Source organism: Pteronotus mesoamericanus, unplaced genomic scaffold, assembly GCF_021234165.1.
Source record: "Pteronotus mesoamericanus isolate MK-2021 breed Mesoamerican mustached bat unplaced genomic scaffold, CSHL_Meso_final contig_52, whole genome shotgun sequence".
Taxonomy (NCBI): Eukaryota; Metazoa; Chordata; class Mammalia; order Chiroptera; family Mormoopidae; genus Pteronotus; species Pteronotus mesoamericanus.
Window position 1 is genome coordinate 2,264,970 of NW_026555189.1, and position 21,044 is coordinate 2,286,013.

The 21,044-nt window shown below is 48.4% G+C and overlaps 1 protein-coding gene across 1 annotated transcript in view; it reads right to left on the reverse strand.

Annotated features, from left to right (window-relative positions):
• The window catches only part of PLCG2 (phospholipase C gamma 2), a 133,792-nt gene that overhangs the window by 57,127 nt on the left and 55,621 nt on the right, over window positions 1-21,044 (reverse strand). Inside the window, exons 5-13 of the mRNA XM_054579135.1 lie at window positions 18,611-18,695; window positions 16,980-17,063; window positions 12,561-12,604; window positions 10,821-10,893; window positions 6,625-6,726; window positions 5,799-5,917; window positions 4,259-4,344; window positions 2,685-2,805; window positions 2,133-2,301 (exon numbers count right to left, since the gene is read on the reverse strand). Of these exons, the coding sequence (XP_054435110.1) occupies window positions 2,133-2,301; window positions 2,685-2,805; window positions 4,259-4,344; window positions 5,799-5,917; window positions 6,625-6,726; window positions 10,821-10,893; window positions 12,561-12,604; window positions 16,980-17,063; window positions 18,611-18,695 (883 nt within the window). The remainder of the gene's footprint in view (window positions 1-2,132; window positions 2,302-2,684; window positions 2,806-4,258; window positions 4,345-5,798; window positions 5,918-6,624; window positions 6,727-10,820; window positions 10,894-12,560; window positions 12,605-16,979; window positions 17,064-18,610; window positions 18,696-21,044) is intronic.

Consider the following 21,044-nt stretch of genomic DNA (forward strand, 5'->3'; position numbering starts at 1 on the left):
GGGTCACGAACACTATTTCCATCCCCTGTCCCTGCAATAGGACGGGGTGAGTCATGAAGTACCACAGGGGGCACAATGGTTGTCCTAAAAGGCAATTTCACACCCGAAAACAAGAGCGGGAAATCCCTGGGGACACACAGAGAGCTGTCCTAATAGAAACAGAGGGAAGTGTCAGTTGAGCTTGGAACAGGAATGCCATGAGGTCCCCTAAAGACTCAGTGACCAAGGGCCCAAGAAGCTGTGGACCCGCCTGGGCTCACCTCTTCACCTCCCTTCACCTTCAGCTCCCTTCACCTCTTGTCCTGCCTTCCCTTGGTGTCCCAGAGAAAAATGCCCCAGGACCTTAGCCAAATCCTCCAAATACGCTGGGGCTCTTAGACCTGAGGGCACCGATGCCCACTCACGCTGTTGGGTACTACTTGCTGATGGGTCAGTCTCCCCACTAGACCATGACCTGACACATAGGGATCGTTCCCAGTGTATCTGCCTAATACGCACCTGTCCATCCTTTCATATCAGCCTGCTAGTGGTCAATGAAATCCGTCTTGCTCCTTCCACTAAGGGCTGCCCAACTAGAGACTGCATATCCCAGGCTCCCTTGCAGGTGGTATGGTCATCTGACTAGGTTCTTGTGTGCTGAACAGGGCAGACTAGGACGTGTATAGCTGACATCTACATATTTACCAGAAATCTCTGGCCCTGGACCCCTGCACACTCCCCTTCCTGCGAGCTGGAGCTCTACCACGCACACAAGAACGGTGCCCTCGGGCAGAGCCTTTGCCATTCGTGCCTTGGACTCCCTCTGAAGTCTGATAAAAGACTGAGGACCCCTTTCTCAGGACAACATTTATAATGTATAAGATCATAGAACAGCCCTGACTGGTATAGCTGGTTGGGCATCGTTTCGTAAAGCAAAAGGTCACGAGTTCGATTCCCGGCCAGGGCGCATGCCTAGGTTGTGGGTTCAGTCCCCAGTCAGGGCACAAGTGCGAGAGGCAATGGATCAATGTTTCTCTCTCACATGAATGTTTCTCTTCCTCTCTTTCCCTCTCTCTAAAAATATATAAATAAAATATTTTTTAAAAAAGATTGTAAGAGAAACTAATTATGTTGAAATACAATTATTAGTCTATTAAATAAAAAATATTTGCAATATACAAAAGATGTGCTTTCTTTGTGAACATCTTATATTCAGATCTAGATGCAGCTCTAATAACTACCATAATTTCAAAGTTGTGACAAGCACAACATTACTCTGAAATATCTGCCGTAACTGAATGTGATATGAAAATCCCTGTGATGTCTGCTGGTAACAAAGCCCCAAGTGGCTTGTTGCCAATATTCATAATGGAAGGAAATGTTACGTTTTACTTATAGGTTAATAAAAATAAAGAGGCAACATTTTCCCCCAAAGTTCACATGTCACTCTTCCTGAATTCTATCTGTGGATTCCTTGGGGATCTGTGGAACCCCAGTTGAAAACCCCTTCCCTGGGAGAGTACAGAACAGGACATGGGGCCCCTGGGTGACCTGTGGGCTGGACTTCAAAGCTTCCAGAACACTCTCCCTCAGATGAAGAGGAAATAAACTCTTCTACGCTTTAAGCCGCCATATATCTGGTTTCTTTACCCTAGTCACACAAATACCCAGTGTCAGCCCCTCCACAGAATCTTTGGCCCTCTTGGGCACAGCACTCATCTCTCTCATAGCACTTGGCGTGCCACCCATGAGCGTACGCAGCCTTTTGGGGGCAATGGTCCACCTCCAGTCCACCCCCGACACTAGACTGAGAGCTCCCAAGGGTAAGAGCACCCCTAGCACCTAGCACCTCGGAAAGGGGCGTGGTGAAGGCCTGTCCAAAGAATGAACGAGCTCATATTTCCATATCCCTGCAATGGCACAGGTGCAGCTCTGAGCGCTCTCACACGGCACGCTGACCATGTGGGTTCTATTATTATCCACACCCCCACCCCGAGACCGACGAGGACACAGAGGCACCCAGAGGCTAACTGACCTTGCCTGGGGTCACAGGTTAGTAAGGAGAGCGCCGTGAGCCAGGGCAGCGGGACCTGGAGCTGTGCGCTGGGCCTCTGGCTCGCCTGAACGGATGACAGCAGCCCGAGACCGCCTACCTTGATGATGATCTTCTCCCGCAACTGGCTGGGCGAGGGCAGCTGGTCGGCACTGGCCTCCGTGGGCTTCATCAGCAGCAGGTCGCCAAACACCTCCTTAAACACTCTGGCCATGTAGCGCTGCTGTTCCACGCCGCAGTGCTCCTCGATGGACAGGATCACAGGGAAGCTGCGGGGGGCAGGGGCAAGGAGGCAGGCCCTCCATCTGAGCCTGCCTGGCAGAGCGGCAGCGGGCCCCAACTGTGCCAGCCCGGCAGAGGGGCAGGTGGGCTCAGCAAGGGGGAGCAGAGGTCCCCGAACTGCCACAAGGTTTCCCGGTGCCAGCCTCCTCCAGGCTCTGGACCAAGTCAGTGACTTGTGCTCTTGGCCTGTAGGGGGCGCCATCATTCAGCCAAGGACTTGGCAGTGACTTTGGTCAAAATGAAAGAAGCCCGGACTGGTATGTTTGTGTCTTTGTGGGTGTCTGCGTGTGGGGTAGGGAGGGTTGTCTGTCTGCTCAAACTCAGCTGCCTTTCCCTTAAAAGTGAACCACCTGGAAATCAAACAACTGACCTCGAGGTGACAAAGGCATGGTCTTTGATGGCCTGCACAACATCATCAAACTTGATCTTGGTGGTCCGTGTCCAGCCATGGTAGATGATGGGCTTCCCGTCGGGCCCGTCCCAGCAGTCCACTGTGGGGAGAAACGTGAGCCTCACCACCTGTCCGCCACCCACCGCCTCACAAGTCCATGGATGGCAGACACGTGCCTGGCCGGTTACAAGATGAGTCCTGACCCCCATGCCGACTCAGTTACTAGAACATGGGGGACAAACCTAATAATTACACTTAGGAGCCACCAACATGAGGACGGGTGTTACCGGTGCTGTTGTAGGAAGATTTTAGTTGTTTAAATAAAGCTCCCTTTGTAATTCAATACATTTTTCCAAAAGAAACTATTTTAAATGTTTCTCTTCTAAAAAGATATGTACGTTGTGTTTTATTTTCTGATCTTACTTGTCTAAACCTTGGCATGCTTTTTCTGCTAGTGGAAATAATATGTAGCAATATGAAAATTTATTCTTAAAGGTTCATAGTAAAACATTCAGACAGAACTGGATTATGTAGAAGGTGAACATCCCCTATATTTTCGTCTCCAGAGGTAATAGGAGCTGACAGCGTCAAACTTAATTTTTTCACATTTGCTCTTTCCTGAGCAGGGAAAAAAAGTATAAATAGGTAATACTGTGTAGGAATAAGCGCTATTAAAGTTTGATACCATGATAAAAAAAATTTTTAATAATATTGGAGCCTAAATCAGTGGTTTGTGCCTTTTCCCAGCCTAGCACACCTATGAGCCTCTGGAGGTTGAGTCAGGCCAGGGAGTAAGAGGTAAGGAGAAGGGAGGAAGCGGCTGGGCCCTGGGCATGTCCAGGTGGCAGGAATCACCTGTATGGGGGAGTCTGTGAGCGACTGTGATCAGGATGGCATCCAGAGCTGGGCCAGCTGCTAAAACTTGAAGGGCATTTATTTGCCTTCCTCTACAAAAAGCCCTGAAGGAAATCGAGGGAGGACAGAAGGACAGGAAAGCCGTCTTCGCTGCCGGCCTCCCAGGCCTTCCGTTGTATCAGAACACTACCCAGATGGGGTTTGGGCTCCAACCCGTCCAGCCTCAACACCACTCCTTGTGGTGGGCACAATTTTCTTCTAGGGAGAGGTCCCTGCCACCGATGACCATATCCCTTACCCCAGATGCTATGAGCACCGGTTTCTCCCTTGGCCTGTCCCCCCAAATCCCACCCCCGACTATCCACCTTTAAAACAAAAAAAGCATCAAGCTGCAGGTGGCAGGGGCCGGCCAGCTCAGGAAGGGGGGCAGGCCCTCCATCTTTGCCTGCCTGCCAGAGCAACTGGGGACCCCATCTGTGCCTGCCCAGCAGCGGGGAAGGGGAGCTCAGCAAGGGGGAGCAGAGGTCGCTGAACAGCCAATGGTTTCCCTGCCCCAGCCTCCTCCAAGGCTGTGGAGCCAGAAGAGTGACTTGTGACCTTGGCCCGTAGGGGGCGCAAACACTCAGCTGAGGACTTGGCAGTGACAATTAGCCTCAGTCAGAAGTAGGCGTTATCTCCACCAGGAAAAGGCTACTCACACTCAATGCAGCGACAGCCCATGCGCAGACAGCGGATATATGCCTCCGTGGATGACTCACTCCGCAGCTGGTCACCTGTGAGGTACCTGAAGGAGAGAAGGTGGGTCTGCACCTCAGGGTGTCTTTGGGGAACTTCTCAGCCCAAGCCCCCAAAGCCTGAGTTCTCTTCCTGTCTAGGAAGGCCCACAGTTAGGATCTGGGCCAGAAACTTGCCATCATGTGGCCACGCCTTAGACTCAGGCCACAGTCACAGGATGTGAACAGTAACCACGTTGGTAATCCACGTGGAGGGTTGAGACCATGTGTTTTTTTGAGAACTGGGTCAAAGGGTGTCAGGAGTGAGATTTACAGCATATGATAAATTAACGGTTCTCCCCTGGCCGCCCACCGGCCCTGGGTCTAAACAGGGCAGAGATGGGCCAACATTTTGATATCAGAGAGTCAGGCATTGAAAAGGTGATCAACAGCTATTGGTGGAACTTACATCCATCAGACATAAAAATATGTATCTTTATGCACTCTCCTCCTTATCGTGTTCCCTTTTTAAGAGTTTAAGTTCTTTGTCTTCTGGGTGTGGTAACATTCACGGTTCTAAGACACAAACTCTTACACCAATGGACGCAGTGGGGAAGAGAGAACCATGAAATCAGTTTGTACTGTCCAAAATGCCTGCAGATAAGCTCAGGGCCTGGCCAGCTCCTGCCTGGAATGACACTTGGGGAAGCACCGATCTGCAAGTCTCGGATGCCAAGGCCTTCAGCCTCTCACCGTGTAAAGCAGGCTAAACACTGGGACTTAAGTGCAACACCATTTCTCTCTTCCAGCCTATTCTCTCTTTTGCAATCAGGGTAATCTTCCAAAGATGTAAATTTGAGCATGTTTCTCTCTGGCGTAAAAGCCAACAGAGGCTCCCATTGCCCCTGCTGCCACTTAAAGATTCCACTTGAGCTGACCCCGCCGGCCTCCCTTCCTGCCACACAATACCCCCCAACCCCGATTCTACAGTCTAGTTTTAACAGACCCCTCTCAGTTCCTCCCGACCCTGGAGCTTTGCACATGCTGCCCCCCTGTCTAAAACCCTCTTTCTCACTTCACCACCTGTTCTCTCATCAACTCCTGTCCTTTGTTAAGAGTGAAAGGAGGTCTTTTCCCCTCCAAGCACATGAGAACAGTGTTGTTCTGTCCTGTCCTGTTTACTTCTATACCCCCGGTATCCAGCAAGCACAGGATAGACAGTAAATATCAGTTCGATGACTAATTCTATTGCTTTGTTGTGGCTACTACGAGATGCCCAAACTGAAAACACCAGCTTCAATGACTGACTTTTTAGGGCCACAGAAAAAGGATGATCCTTGTAATGCCAACCGGGAAAGAGAGGTACGTTCCTCCACGCCTTCCAAAAGCGTTCGTATGTTCCCGTCTGAGCAGTGCGGCCCTGCACTCTGTCCGCTCCCCACACACTTTGCCAAAGCAGCGCACTGGAATGCCCGCCATATCACCCGTCACCTGCGACCTATCCCAGGCTGGTGGCAAAACTCACGTGTTATGTGATGAGGAGATCCAGTAATGGGACAAGGGGTTGTTCATGTCCTGCATGTCCACCACGTCATACTTCTCATCCCAAATGCTGTTCTCCCGTGAAAACAGGTATGTGAGGAACTAGGTGGGGTCACACACACAGAGACAGGTCACCACGATGAAGGCAAGGATGGATGAGATCTGGTTCTTTCTGGCCTGTGCCAGCCCAGGGAAATGGCAGCTCAGGTACATTAGTTCCGCAGACGGTCTCCAGGCCGCCCTGATCCAAGTTTCCATGCAGAAACTCGGGCAGCCACAGGCTGTACTGACACGCGTTTCACTGGCAAGATTTTCCTTTCTAATGTGTATCCTAAAATATTTCTTACTACAAGAATATACGCTTCCCACATATAATCAGTTTTAAGCTATAATAATGCCATAAGCATGTGTGAACCTATCAACTTGATAAACAGAACATTAACAGTATCATAGCATTTAGAAGGCAGGAAATTTAATATCCCAATTGTTGATTCCTTTAAAAAAAAAAATTGAAGACTGAGTGACACTGGGCTAACACTCTGCTTTCCGGGAGCGACATTCCAAGTTCCCAGTTCTCCCTCAGTCGTACCTCCCCTGCGGCCTCACTCAGGGCCAAGTGCACCCCTTACATTACAGCAGCTCACAGAAACCCCCAAAACCTTTGAATCTGGTGTGCCCACCATGCTCTCGCAGGCAGCAAACGCCCTCTAGGGGCAAAAGCAAGAAGCGCACTCAGGGAACAAAGTCTACAGACAGGACCAGTGGAAAGCTGGAAGAAAACCAGCCCTTGCCACAAGCAGCCCACTCACCTCATCGACAAACAAGAAGGGCTCCGCAGTTTCCCTCATCGTGTCATCGATAAACTTTGTCATCCTCTTGCGGACTTTGTTCAGATCCTGAGCCCAATGTTCCTTAGAATGACAAAGAGAACAAGACATCACCAAAAAGAGGACTCTGGTAAGAAAAATTATGTCAGACCATCAGGGTGACTTGGTCCCTGGGCAAGGCACATACCCCCTCTACACCTCCTCAACCACAGCATGGGAGTAATAATATCCATGCACAGAGTTTCTGTGAGAACACCTAATATAAAGCAACTTCATTGTTTTCCTCTCCAAACCCTACAACCCCAAGTATCCATCAGGCAAAGGGAGAAAAGAGGACCCATAGATTCAACTTTGACTAATGCTTTCTGGGTTCCAAGTATTCTAAAGCTTCTATCTGTAAGAATAATAAATGCAAATGTGCAAGCTGATGTGTGGGTGTGGTTGGATGGGAAGAGTCAGACCAGGATGTATGAAAGTTGCCTACAGACAGACACAAATGAGGTGGTGGAGAAACGGCCTCCCTGGCACGTGGTTACGTATCAACAATGAGACTTGTTGTTGATTCTTGCAAATCAACTTAGATAAGGGACACAAAATAGCCAGGAGACTAGGGAACAGCCAGTTCATTTGAATACAGAAGTGTTACAATCTCTGAATTCTAGAACATGAAACTCATGTAGGACACTTCATGCAAAGGCCTTGCCAGGCGTTGATGTCCCCAAAAGACCAGAAGCTTCCTCCTTCCTTCTACAAAGCTTTCTTGTAAAAAGCACAGGCACTTAGCTGACATAGCCTGAATCTTGATGACTGTCAATAAGAGATCTTCTGCCTGCCCTGGCCAGTGTGGCTCAATTGGTTGGAGCATCATCCCCTAGACCAAAAGGTCGCAGGTCCCGGTCAGAGCACATACCTAGGTTGCAGGTTCCATTCCTAGTCAGGGTGCTTACAAGAAGGCAACCAATCGATGTTTCTCTTTCTCTCAGGGAAGGATTAAAAAAAGAGAGAGAAATCTTCTCCCTGAAGGAGTTTAAAATACAATATGGGGGTGAAAAAAATTAATGTACTTGGTGTGGGGTATTGTGCGAGAAGTCTATTATTAGTGAAAATAAAAATAACAGTGAAAGGAGTAAGTGGGGATGGCAGTCACAGCTGGGCACAGACCACACCAGGCTCTGTGCTAAATCTCCTGCGGTGGCTGATTGTGAACCCACACAACCCAGCAGGTACAGACTATTTTCCTCGTTATGTAAATGGGGAAACTGAGGTGTCAAGCCATTAAGTAACTTGACCCAACAATGAGCTTGAGACCAACTCAGGCACATTGGTTTTAAGGTCTTCCTCTTAACCCCCTTTCTACAGTGAGACCTATCCCTCCTGAGCCTGGGTTTCATTTCTATTGAAATTGCTGCATTTCTATTGTTTTAGGATAAGTTCCTAGAAGGGCAATTATTTAGTCAAAGTATATACCCTTTATTCAAAGTTTTTATTCTAATTTCATATTGCCCAGTGCTTTCTTGGAAAACCTGTACTAATTTGCACACCAAGTGCTACAGTGATCACTGCACATATGAGCATCCATCACACCAAACGAATATCCTAGCCGACTGGCTCCACTTCATGCCATCCCCTCACAGAGCACTGCGCACATGGGGCATTACGAGTCAGCCAGGCTGTCACACAGACGCTCATGGGCTGTCTCACGTGTGGAGAGCGTCCGCACTTTGCTCCTGGTCCATATCCCTGCTCTGAGGGCAGCCCAACAAAGGGGCTGGGGCAGTGGGGGTGAGTTGGCCATAAAATTAAGCAGCACTAGGTGGTGAATTCTGGATATAGGGCCACTTGTCCCCAGGCAGCTAGCCACGTAACTGCTGACAAGGAGAAAATTCTGAGATGCCCTAAATTAAATTACCACAGACTAGTGTGTGGAAGGAGGGGACAAGAGAGATTTATCAGTTAACTGCAGGGTGAAACCAACAGAAGATGGCTTGCACTCCTTAGTGTATGTCGAAACCCTGGATTACCTTCCAGGGGGCTATTTCCACAACGATCTAAAGAGGACAGCCAGGTGCCACTGGCCGCCAAGTGCCTCTGCTTCTTGCTTACAAATGAGCTGTCCGGACTGCTGCCCACCGCCAATCCAAAGGAGCACATGCCTCTTCCTTTCGGACTCTGCCCGATCCCAGGACAAGCCCGCTTCACCTTCTCCCACCCCCTTCATCTGCAACCAATGGAAATTCTCTCAAAGCGACTTAGATCTCTCTTCCCCACACTGTTTCCATAGACGAGCTTGTCAGCTCCAGGACCGCGGACGTTTGTCCCCATCGGCCCTGCTGCTGGTGGTGCAGACTGTGTGCTCGAGGACATGGTCTTTTTCTGACCAGCATTTGGCTCAATAAACCCTTTCTTTCAGAAAAGCTTTTGGCTATGGATTTTTTTTTTCTGGTTTAATATTTCAATAGCTCCCTACTAAGGCAAGTAATCCAGTGCAAGGAAGAGTATGGCAAAATAAAGAAACCATACGCCTCTCTCTTGGCTTCACTGTATTGGCAGGTCAGTACCACGTGTGCAGTTGTGCCAAATAGAACTAATTTCTCCCCTTCATTTTATTTCCTCTTGGTGGTGGCTCAGGCTGAGCAAACACTCCTTCTCTTGACCACTCACACTTAACCCGCACATGGAGAAAGCATGACACCTCAATGGCTTCAGTCACCGTCCACCGCGTTACAGGGGCTACCACCATTGCCTGGGCCCTCCGGGGTGGCTGCCCTGTGCGGAGTGCGTGCTGTGTGTCTGTCCATTGCTTCCTCTATAATCAAAGAGATCTGAACGTGGGCTGTGCATTGGATGACATAAAGAAATTAGTGTTCAGTATGCAAGGTATGAGAAGGGGGTTAGAATGATTTTTTTTTTTTTAAGAAAAAGAAGTCCATTTCATAAGAGGCATGCTGACTATTTACAAAGGAGATGATGATACATTGTCTTAATGATACATTGCATTTTACTTTAATATTCCAGCAAAGAAATGAAGAAGGGGAAAAGGGAGGGGAGACACAGGAGTGTGAGATGGAGGATGAGGTGTAATAAAATTGGCAAATGCTCATAATTTTTAAATTGGAGTGATGGGCACATGGTGGTTCGATGCCAACCTGGCTACTTCTGTGCATGTTTAAAACATTCTGAAATGCAAAGATTTTTAAAATATAAATTAACTGAATATTGTTATGAACCTAAAACTGCTCTAAAAAAGGTCTATTAAACAAAAAAACTAAAGAGAGAAAATGTAAACTAGACTCCAGTGATATAAATAAAACACTGAAACAGATATGTAACTATGCATATAGATGCATGCACATATACACAAAGCTCAATGCAATACTTCTGAGGGGTGGGACTCTCATCCCCCTTTAAAGAGAAAACTAGGGTAGAGAAAGGTCAAACTACCTGCCCGAGGTCACATAACTAGTGAGAGGATCTCAGCTGTATCTCCGTCTAACTTTCTCAACTGGGCACTATTATTAACGCTTGGGGTAGAGTAATTCCTTGCTGTGGGAGGGCCGACCTGTGCATTTTGGGATGCTGACCCACCTCTCTGGTCTGTGCCTACGACATGCCATCAGCACCCCCAGCTGGGGCAACCAAAACCGTCTCCAGATACTGCCCCGGGAGGCAGAACCGCCAGCGGAAAACCACTGCCGACACAAAACTTCGACTCTGCTGCCAGCTTGAAGCCTGTAGGCGAACACTCTAGGAGACTTCTCACACGTCATCTATTTAAGGACAATTGTGCTACTATATCCCCCCAGAGGACCTAGGCTCGCCGCCTTAGTCACATCCTCCATCAGACAGAGGTGGCTTCCTGAGGAAGTGACACCTGAGCTGAGCCAGGAGAAGCAGCAGAAGCCAGCCAGGTGAGGATATCCTGCCTGGAGGGTGTCACCCTGCCAGCCTGCCTGCCTTGGAGAACTCTCACTCTTGCCCCTTCCTTAATCTGTGCCTTGACAAAGGGCTAACATGAGGCCGTTCTCATTCCAGAGTCTGTGACGGCAAAGTGGCACTGGTCAGGGAGACGACCGCTGTTTCACGACTACAGGTGGCTCGGTGAAGGCAGGTGGTGAGGAGATGAGAAACCATCCAGGAAGCTCCTGGCATCTCCCCCGCCCACCCGTCTGTTCTCTCACCTGCTGTTCATGTAAGAGAAACCGCTGGAAGTCGTGCAGGTGAACAGCAGAGGCGTCCGGCCGGTCAGTGTTGCTGCCCTCGGGGAAAGAAGGGTATTTAGAAAGGCACACAATTCGCTTGTCAAGAGGCCATTCCCCCCAGTGGACACCTTGCCAGGACCCTCCTCAGTGCCAGGAGCAGGCTTGTCCATGGGAAGACAAAGGTGACCTAGATGACACTCCTGACCGACGATTCAAAGAGGACACAGGAACCCCGAGGGCAGGCCAGTTCAGCTGCTCTGAGGCCGTTCCCGCGCCGAGGAAGGGGAGGGAGAGCGCGGGCGTGCGTGTGCACAGCAAACGCTGGGGACGCTGGCATGGGCGGCATTCGGGGCGGCGGGGGAAGTGACTGGGGCCCCATCCAAGTGTCTCCTTAGAGGCCACCATCCAGAGTTTCTTGAGCCGCCGACAGCTCTGAAGCAGGAGTGGTGCCAGACAAAGCCCCCAGACTCTGGGTGGATGGGGACAATCAGCAGGAACATGCGAGACTTGGGCCGTGGAGCCAGCAGAGGCCTGCTGTTGGGAGAATTTTCCATGTGACACGAGGGAGCACTTCACCCTAAATAAAGGGAGACTCCACCTCGACCAGCAGCTTGCGGACGGATGGCCTTGGAGAGAGGACGTTCATGGCCATCAGGAAACCAGGGCCTCACTGGACAGGCACAGGCAGCCCTGGATCCTACAGAAAGAGCGCTCTGCAGAACAGAGCTGTCCAGGGAAATTGTACTTGTCCCCGAGCCACTGCCAGTGGGGTGCGGGTGGGACTTTCTAAAATATAGGAGATAAAACATGCTTTAAACTTTCTTTCTTTGCTAACCACTCAGGGTTTCCCAAAAGTCTACGGTCTTCAATTATGCGTGTATTTCTGACCTTCTTTGCTAACCACCCTCCTAAGTTTGCTTCATATCTTTTCATTAATTCACTAATATTCTCATTAAAATACCATGTAAACATCAGATTCGGGTTTTTGTATACACCCTGAAGGGTTGAGGTTTCTCGTTTAGAAAGTGACAGAGGGAATAATGGCTGGAGTGTCCGCATCGATGAGGGCTAGTCCTGGAAAGCTGGCCCAGGTCGCTGTGCCGCAAACCATGGTCTAGGGGCTATTAACTCCGCAGAAAACCTTTCTCTCGGGCAGTAAGGCTCAGGAAACACAGGGTACTTTATAAACCCCCTACTCGGGGAATCGGTAGCCCTGACAAGTAAAGGGCCTGACAAGTCCTGCAGCACTTACTTTTTAATAATATCGTTATTATTATACATGGGTCTTTGCCACAAACCATGTGAAGCACTTATAACTTTGACTTATTTTAATTCAGTTAAACCTGCTTGACCAGCCATTTATACCAGCTTAAACCTGCTTGACCACTAACGTTGCTTTAATTTTTGTAGAAAACCTCTTCATCAGTCATGTTCTACAAAGCGCACTGCAGGAAAGGAGGCCCTGAAGCATGCCGGCTTCTCTACAGCAACTTCTGGGCCACCCTCCCAACACGCCACAAACTCTGCTGCCACTGCTCGTGCTTATCCACGCCACAGGGGCGGCACGGCCAGTCCCTGCGCAGGAGGACCCCTGCCCTTCCCCGCGCCCGCGCCCGCGCCCACCCCCAGAGGCGGCCCTCCCAGGGCCGGCCAGCTGCACTCTGCGCCGTAACCGACATGCCCACCCTGAGCAACAGTAGCCCAGAGGCGGTGCCTCACCCCAGGATGAACACAGAGGAGTCTTTTTTGAATTCATCAAGAATCTGCAATAGAAAAACAGACGGAAAACATGCACAAAATAAGAACATGAGACAAGTCAAGCCACTTAATGCAAATGAACAGATTTTGGGGGTTAATAATTTAACACTGTAATTTGTGTGACTTATTAATGCAAATAGATTTTTTTCTCTTACATTATCTTTGTAATTCGTGTGACTTGTAAGTATTCAAATATAACCAAAACTTATGAAGCAAAAGGCAGAAGTCTTCCTTATCTCTTTCATAATCTTATTCCTGAAAATCTATCACTCTTAATAATTTAACAGGTTTCCTTCTAGGGTTTATTTTATGGACCTTAGTGTAATTACATCTTATCATAATATATTACATCATGTCTCCCAACCTGTTTGCTGCCTTTTCAAGTTTTATAGTATTATTCTACAACCTTGAATAATCCTGCCTCATTACTTTGAAAACCCACATTGTATTCCATAACATGCATATCGCTATTTTCTGCTATTATATCCAGTATTATAAAGAGGGTCCTTGTTATATCCTTACCCACCCATGGCAGTACTTCCGTTGGGTACATTCCTAGCTGGGAAAGCACCTGGACATGGGGTGTGCACATGAACTTCAGCAGATTCCATCAACCAGCTCTCCAAACAACTGTCCCAACCAGCACCCGCACCAGTGAACACAGAAACTTTCCTATATCCTCACTGCTACATGTCAAGTCCTGAATATTTCAGAGCATTAAATTAAAGTATTTAAGGGAAGACTGATAGAAGATCACATGAGAAGAGGGAAGTGGGTAAGAGCACGGATGAAATAAGATGGCCACTAGCTGACTGGTCATTGCTGAAGCTGGCTGATGGCTACATGAGGCTCTGCGATGCTACTATCTCTGCTTGTATACATTTGAGATTTTCTCAATACCAAAGTTTAAAAAATTACAATCAGTTGACGGGACACTGAAGGTGGGCGAAGGAGAACTCAAACCCTAGCTGCGGCTCACCGGTGAGCAACCTCCAGCAAGGACCTGCTCAGACCCTCAGTTTGTTCATCTGTAAAACGGGGATAATAACAGTGCCCCTTGCACAGGGTTGTAAGAAGAAGTAAATATTAAATGCACATAAAACACCCAGCACAGCACCCAGCATAGAGTTCTCACTTAGAAAATGCTGGCTATGATCTGCGTACATAATATTGTTACTACAGCCTGGAGAAAGGTACACGCCCTCGCCAGGGGGCACACATGGAATTACATTTCTTATCTTCCTGCTGCCGCCTAACTTTTAAAAGCTCTGAAGCTTGAAAGCAGCAGCATAAGCAGGTAGTTAGATACAAAGAGGAACTGAAAACCTCAAATTGAAAACCTACAGCTATTGATGAGTAGGAACCCATCCCTGGATTTAGGTCTGGGGGTCATCAATCACCATAAATAGCCCAGTCTCCCCAAGGAGCCCAAGAAATCCAGCTGAGCCCCTAACAGCACACGACTAATACTCTCCTGTGTTCTGCTCCCCAGGAGAGCTCAGGAGGTAAATCACACACTAACAGTTAGGAGAGGGGCATTTACCTACCGCAAGGGCAGTGCTGTTTCTCAAGCCAGCCAGTAACTATCTACAGAGCTTGGGGCTTTGTTATTCAAATTCCAAGTCACTAAATTAATATTGTAGGTGCAGTATCTGGGGGTAGGGAGGAGATCAGAGGTTGCCAACCCAAAAAGTCTTTAGGGCCTGGTAGGCAATGTAAGTTAGCAGAAAGCTGGGTGTGAGCGAGGGCCGGGCAAACCAGGAATGCCACCTCCTTTCTGCTCAGACGTCACCACGGGCAACGCAGGACCCATAAATAGGCAGGTCTCAATTTTTTTCAAGAGAAGCTAAAAAAATCTGGGTCTTAGTAGGAAATTTCCAACTTTTAAATTTAGGCAGTTCATTAAAGAAAAAAGCCATTTAAAACCATTAAGCCAAGTACAACCGAATGCAGGCCCAATGTGGCATTCTGATCATTAAGCACAACCTCGGGTACAGACGTCTTTTCCCCAAAAATGGACAATGCAGGGTATCTCTAGGGGATCTGGAGATTCTGCGCATTCTGACTCAAATTTCTTTCTCTCCGTTGTCCCTCTCAAACACATATACATTAGCCTTAAAACGAACCATGCTGAAAAGTGCAGGATGAACTATATCTTACATGGAATTTTATCACAATGGAGATTATCAATGGGTTAACCTATCTGCTGGCATGTGAAATCACTTTTTTGCAAATCTTATTCTCAAGCTTTGCCTGCCATCTGTTGGATGAGAGAGTGTCTTGAAATTTAAAGGCAACTGATCATAAAAACTGTTACTTGCAACCACTCATCTTGAGTGAATCAAGTTTTTATCAATCCCGGTCTATTGCATCAAACAGCAATTGTCATTATTTTCTATTTTATAGGTACCCGGCCATCAAAACATTTTCATCGTTCTCAAGAATTGACTATAAATAAAAGTTACAGATTTTAACCTAAAAAAGAGTTTTGATCAGTTTCTGTGCAGTGGATTTATTTTTATTAAGGTTCCATATTTTAAAAGGGGAGGGGAGTATATAGTTTTAAAAGTTTTATAACTAATAACCCAATTTAATACCTTCATTTTATAGAGGAGGCTGAGTGAGGAGGAAAAAGGCAGCTTTCCCCAAAATCACTTGGTCATTAGAGGACAAGTTGGGGCTAGAATCCAGGTCTTTCAACTCCCGATGCCTACAACCTTTCTATTGTATTTGGCAAACAAGAACTAATTATTATATATGTGAAAAAATGAACACACTGCAATGCAGTTTTTTACTCTATAAAATAATGTATTTCTGCCCACTCTAGGCAGACAGGAAATGCTTCGCCCACTTCTCTACCTCCTTCTCTGCCTCGGAGACATCCAAAATCACGTGGTCATCGGTCACCCATCAAGAGGCTTCGCCCTGCGGCCAGCCTGCTGGCCTGCACGTAGAAGGCAATTATAACTGTCTTCCAGCACTTCACACTCATACCTAAAAATGCCTTCACTCCTAACTTCCAATCCCTCACTCAGCCATCCCCAGAGCCCAGTGGGGCAGGCATCACCGCCCGTTACACAGATGAGAACACTGAGGCTGGGAGTGGTCAGTGGCTGGCCCAAGATCACACAGCTGATGGGAAGAACGAGATAATCCACCTGACTCCAAGTCCCGCCTACTCTCTGCCCCCTGTCAGCTCTGCTGTGGGCCCACCTTTGCAGCCTGCAAAGCCTTTTGCCAACAGTAACAGCAGCAGCTCCTGTTTGTGGTGTGCACGCCACCCAGGAGGCACTATGCTCCGAGCAGGGTACTGAATGCCCCACTTTATAAACTGTATAATCTATGGGACTTTTTTTTATTGCAAAAGAAATGGACCAGCTTGGACCCAGTCAAAGAAAACTGAGGTGTGCAAAGAAAAATGTAATTATTCCTCCTGTTCATCTTCTCAAAATCCTCCAGGGCAAAATCAATATTAAATGTGAGGTGTGTATTTTTCCATACTTTCTCATTGTTCATAAAAACACACACAAATGATATATAGGATGATGACTGTACTCTGTTTTGTTTTTATAAAAAATCGGACCAGCTCCTTGCATGAATCTGCTGCTGGCTTTCCTAACAAAATAGCAGGAGTATCCTCCCACATCAACAGAAACACAACCGACTCAGAATTCTTCAGCAGCAGCATGATGCTGCGGAGTACGGCTGGACCATAATTCACCCGGCTCTTCCTGCACTGAGAGGTGCTCAGGTGGTGCCCAGGGACTTTGCCCGCATATATAATGCTGCAATAAACAATCTAACGACACATTCTTAGGTCCCAGTGCTTTCATTTCTTTAAAACAGAGTCTGCAAAATGCTACTGTCGGGCCAAAATGTATTTTAAATTTAAAATAGCATATTATCTAAAAACTCAATTTTCGTTTAATTCAGTTTTAAAATAGCATATTATCTTAAAAAATATATTCCCATAAAAATGAATAAAAGTATAAAAAGTAGGCACATGCACATAATCCTTTAACCCAGAGATGGTTACTATTAATAATTTGATAAATTTCCTCCCAGAATGAGACTGTACAGTAGAGGTGGTTGAACTTTTTTATTTTAAGAGACCTAGATTAAATTCCGATCAGACCTACAGCCATTCACGTTCCCACCAGGAAGGTGGGCGAGCCCCGTCCCCCACGTCCCCGCCACAGCACCCTCACGTTTGACACTTTCGCCAGCCTGCCAGATGAAAACGGCATGTCACTGCCATCCCCGCTTCACATTTCTGTGACTAGAAAGGAGACTTCTCTGGTTTTCTTAGGAACGTGCTGGACTTTGAGACACAGGGGAAATAAAAACATCATTCAATCATTTGCTCAAGAATCACCTTACCGATTTTTGCTGTTCAAACATAAGTTTTTTATAGAAGAGATGGAACTGTTCAAAGCTGAGTTCATCTTTGTGCGCGCCTATTTCCTGTAAATATAAAAAAAAAGTGACCACACGATTTTTGGTGTCCACCACAAGAATGCCTCCTCCCTTTTACAGAAATAGAATGCCTTTTCTATAACACTGGCTAAAATCAATCCAGCATTCCTCTGAACCCAAACTGTCCACAAGTTTCCTAATTTACCTGCCGGGAGAACATACCCAACAGGAAATCCACCAGGTAAAAACTCTGCCCTTGACCCCCCAAAAAGAAGAGTCTCAACCAGAATTCCAAGAACCATAATGAGAACTCCTCCTTTGGGGGTATCAAAGACACTTTCAAATCTAGACATATTTATAGGGTATGTACATATAGGCCATTTTTCAAAGCATAAGAAAACAAACCAAGCTTTTATATTAGACAGAACTCAACTCCAGTCAAGGCTTGTCCTCTGATTTGCTTAATGGCTTTGCGCAATTTATGTGACCCTTTGAGGCCCTCAGTTTCTTCATATGTAAAATGGGGAGAACCACCATTACCCTCCCCCAACACCCCTGAAACCAAACTACATAACATCAAGGTAACATCAGCTCAGTAAAGGCTTGATAGAGAACAAAATTCCAATTAAGTGCTAATCAATGGTGAATGCTTCCATCTCTCTTCTCTTCTTTCAACCCCCACCCTTCTCTGTTTTTGCCTGTTTGAATTAGAATGCTGAGGGCAAGGCAAAAGATGGCTTGATAAACCATGAGTGGGTGAACTCTTCCTGGTGCTCACTGGGACAACAGTGACTGAGCTTTTGCAGCTGAGGAATCCTGTGACTGGGGCTGCCATTGACAGGCCACGAATCCTCCAACTAGGGTTCCTGGGTTGCAGTGTTGTTGGGTTCCTTGACAAGAGCAGGTATCTCTCTGGGGCCAGCAAGGAGCTTCTACATAGCCTCCATCCTTACATCATTCAGAAAAACCCCACCTGACCTACTCTACCCTCCCTCTCGTGGAGTGACTTTACCTGCCCCTGATCTACCAACAGCTTAATTACACAAGAACCTAAATTAAGTGATGGGTAGAAGGAGGGCTGGGTGGGAGGAGGGCTGGGTGGGGGATGGATGTGGGGAAGGAGGGGTGAGTAGATGGAGACATGGGTGGGTAGGAAGACTGACAGGTGGGAAGTGAGGAGAAGAGCCAACTCTGACAACTACACTATCAGGACTTGCTGGCAAAATGCCACATCCCTGGCAAGCCTACATGAGAAATCCTTCAAAACATGTTCCAAAACAAACACATTTGTTCATAATACTAGAAGGAAAATGGGCTGCAGGACGGGGAGGAAAAGGAAAAGTTGGGATGGCGAAAGTGTCCCAAGTCAAGCAGCTCTGCAGGCATAGTCTCTACGGAGGAGGTCCTCTGCTGGGAATGAGACCACGGTCCTAAGATCTTCACACAATTCCCATCTGGACTAAGAAGATGAAGTTGGAGGTGAAGGGCTCTCTTGGGTACCATTCCTCAGAGCTCAGAGGTGCTTAGTGGCTTCACATGAGAGGCACCAGTAGCCCTGGGTTCACAAAACCACCAGGCTGAGCTATGAAACTTACCACAAACTTATCCTTGAGGAACTTGGCACTGCTCACTTTGAAGTTGACGAGGGGCAAGATGGCCTTCAACTCTCGGAGGCTGATGCTGCAAAAGAGAGGAACCCTTGAGGGTTTAAGGGGTTTGAAAGTGCAGGGTTTGGCTTCTCCCATTGGATACCACCTCAGGTGGCCCTGCATAAGAACATCCCGCCAACAGCTGGAACATGAGGAGAGGAGACCTGGGTTCAAGGTCAGGGTGACATCTCGATGTGCAAACTGACCTCCACCCTCTAGGGATGGCCAGAGATGCGGTCATGTAGATGGAACATGGCATTAGGTGACCAGATAACCTCTAAAAGATATGAAATGTCACAAAAGTTCAAACCAAAGAGAGGTCACTGAAAGGCCAGAGAGGAGGAGAGGGAAGGGCCAAGCCTTATTTGAGCATCTACTATGTGCCAGGCTGGCCTGGGTGCTGTCCAGGAAATCATGTTCCCTAACCCCACACTACATTTGACCCGACACAGTGTGCATTATTGACCCGCAGGGTTTGGAACACACAATGTGGGGGAGGTAGTGAAGGGTCACAACTCAAGGTCAGAGCCAGATGGTAGCAGAGCCTTGGTCTGAATCAAAGCCCAAAACCTAGTTGTTTGACCACATCACAGGGACCCTCACAAGAATGTGTCTCCAAGTCTACCTGCAACCACCATACTTGTCTGCCCCTCAAGGAACAGCGTGAATGGGGGGATGGATCTGGTGGTGCATCGGAGGCATGAGATCAGTCCCTTGTGGCTGCAGAGCCATGTCCCACAGAGACAGAAAGAGGGTGGGAGCGAGGGGGCACTGGTGTGGTCAGAGAGAACTGCTCTGTGTTCTAGAAACATCAAATTGGTCAGAGGCTGTGCATGGCCAAGAAAGGAAGCCTGTGCAGGCTGTGGGCAGAAAATGATCCAGTTTCCCAACACTGTCAACTCAGCCTCTGCCAGTCCATCTGGACATTCATTACATTCACCAATTGTCTCTGGACATGACCAAGTTGGACCCCTGGCTACCTCCAGCTTTCTGACCTCTAGTCTAACAGCCTAATGTCAGATACCTTTACCTGCAAGATGCTTCCCTACCCCCTACTACTACCAGCTCGGTCCCAAGGTCTTCCAGGGAGATGCTGAGAGTAACAAAGAGCCTGGTGGGCTGGGAGCGCTGGCTGGGACCCTTTCTGACTCAGTGCCGGGTGTGTGCAGGAAGAGCCTGGCAAGGGTAGGGTGAAGGGAGAGGAGTGGCAGGGGCTGGCGCTGCAAGATGCAGTACGGGAGGCTCTGGCCAAGTGGGTGGCCCAGTGGAGCTCATGGAGAAATACAGAACCTAGGGAGAAGTCAGGGCTCCCTTGGGAACCTAGAACTTCCAGAGAGAGAGACGGGGCCAAGAAGCCTTCGCATCTCCAGAAGTAAAGAGATTGGGGGCCGGGGGCCAGTGCAGCTGCCCGGGGGCCAGTGGAGCAAACTCAGGGCCCAGGGACGTGAGCATCTCAGCACCAGAACATTGAGGCTCAGCTGCTCCAAAGTCCCACCTGATAATGAGCAACTGAGCCCCCAGGTAAAGGTGGGGACCACAGAGCCTCTTTGGGCTCCTGTGCTGCAGCCTCCCCACTCTACTCCCCCTCCCGCCCCTACCTCACTCCCCACTCTGGGTGTACAGATCTGCACTGCACAGCCTGAGTCCAAGCCAGGACAGGCCTCCCGATTCCCCAGCTGCTGGAGGGTAGGGAGCCAGCAGCTCGCAAGCTCACCCCTCTCCCCGCCCAGGGCTTGTTGTCAGATAAAGAGAGTGCCTCAGCCAAGGTCATGCCCAGCATTCAATGACAGGTCAGCCTCAACTCAGGACAGCTCTGCAGGGCCATCCCCGGAGCTCCCCGCGGAGTCGGCTGAGGGTGTGCTCTGCATGGCAGCCCAGTGCCCCTGCTGCCCTCACTTCCACGGGTGCTGACCTCCTCTGCAGTCCTGAATAAGCCTCCTGCACACAAACCCACATCTCAGTCTCTGCTGCCTGGGTGTTTGACCTTTGACAGTGGGTTAGGAACTAGACAATCCCTATAGGGAAGGGTGGCAAAACACAATCCCCCCCCCGCCCCCCCGCCTCCGCCGCACACAGTGAGCCACAGACGGCCCTCCCCTTCCATGGCAGACGTTACTAAACAATCATGAAATCTTCACTTGGCCTGACTTCATCCCAGCTCCTACAACACCTCACCCATGGAAGCCTGTACCAAACCAACAGGTGAGGTTGGCAGCCCCCAGAAATCTGCCTGACACCGTGAGGCTTGACCAATGCGCCTCTACCACCCACCCTGTTTCTCACAACAATAAAGACAATATTAAACACATGCCAGTGTTTGCCAGAGAAGCCAAGCACCATCCAAGCACTTTTCAATACTAACTCACTGGACCCTCACACC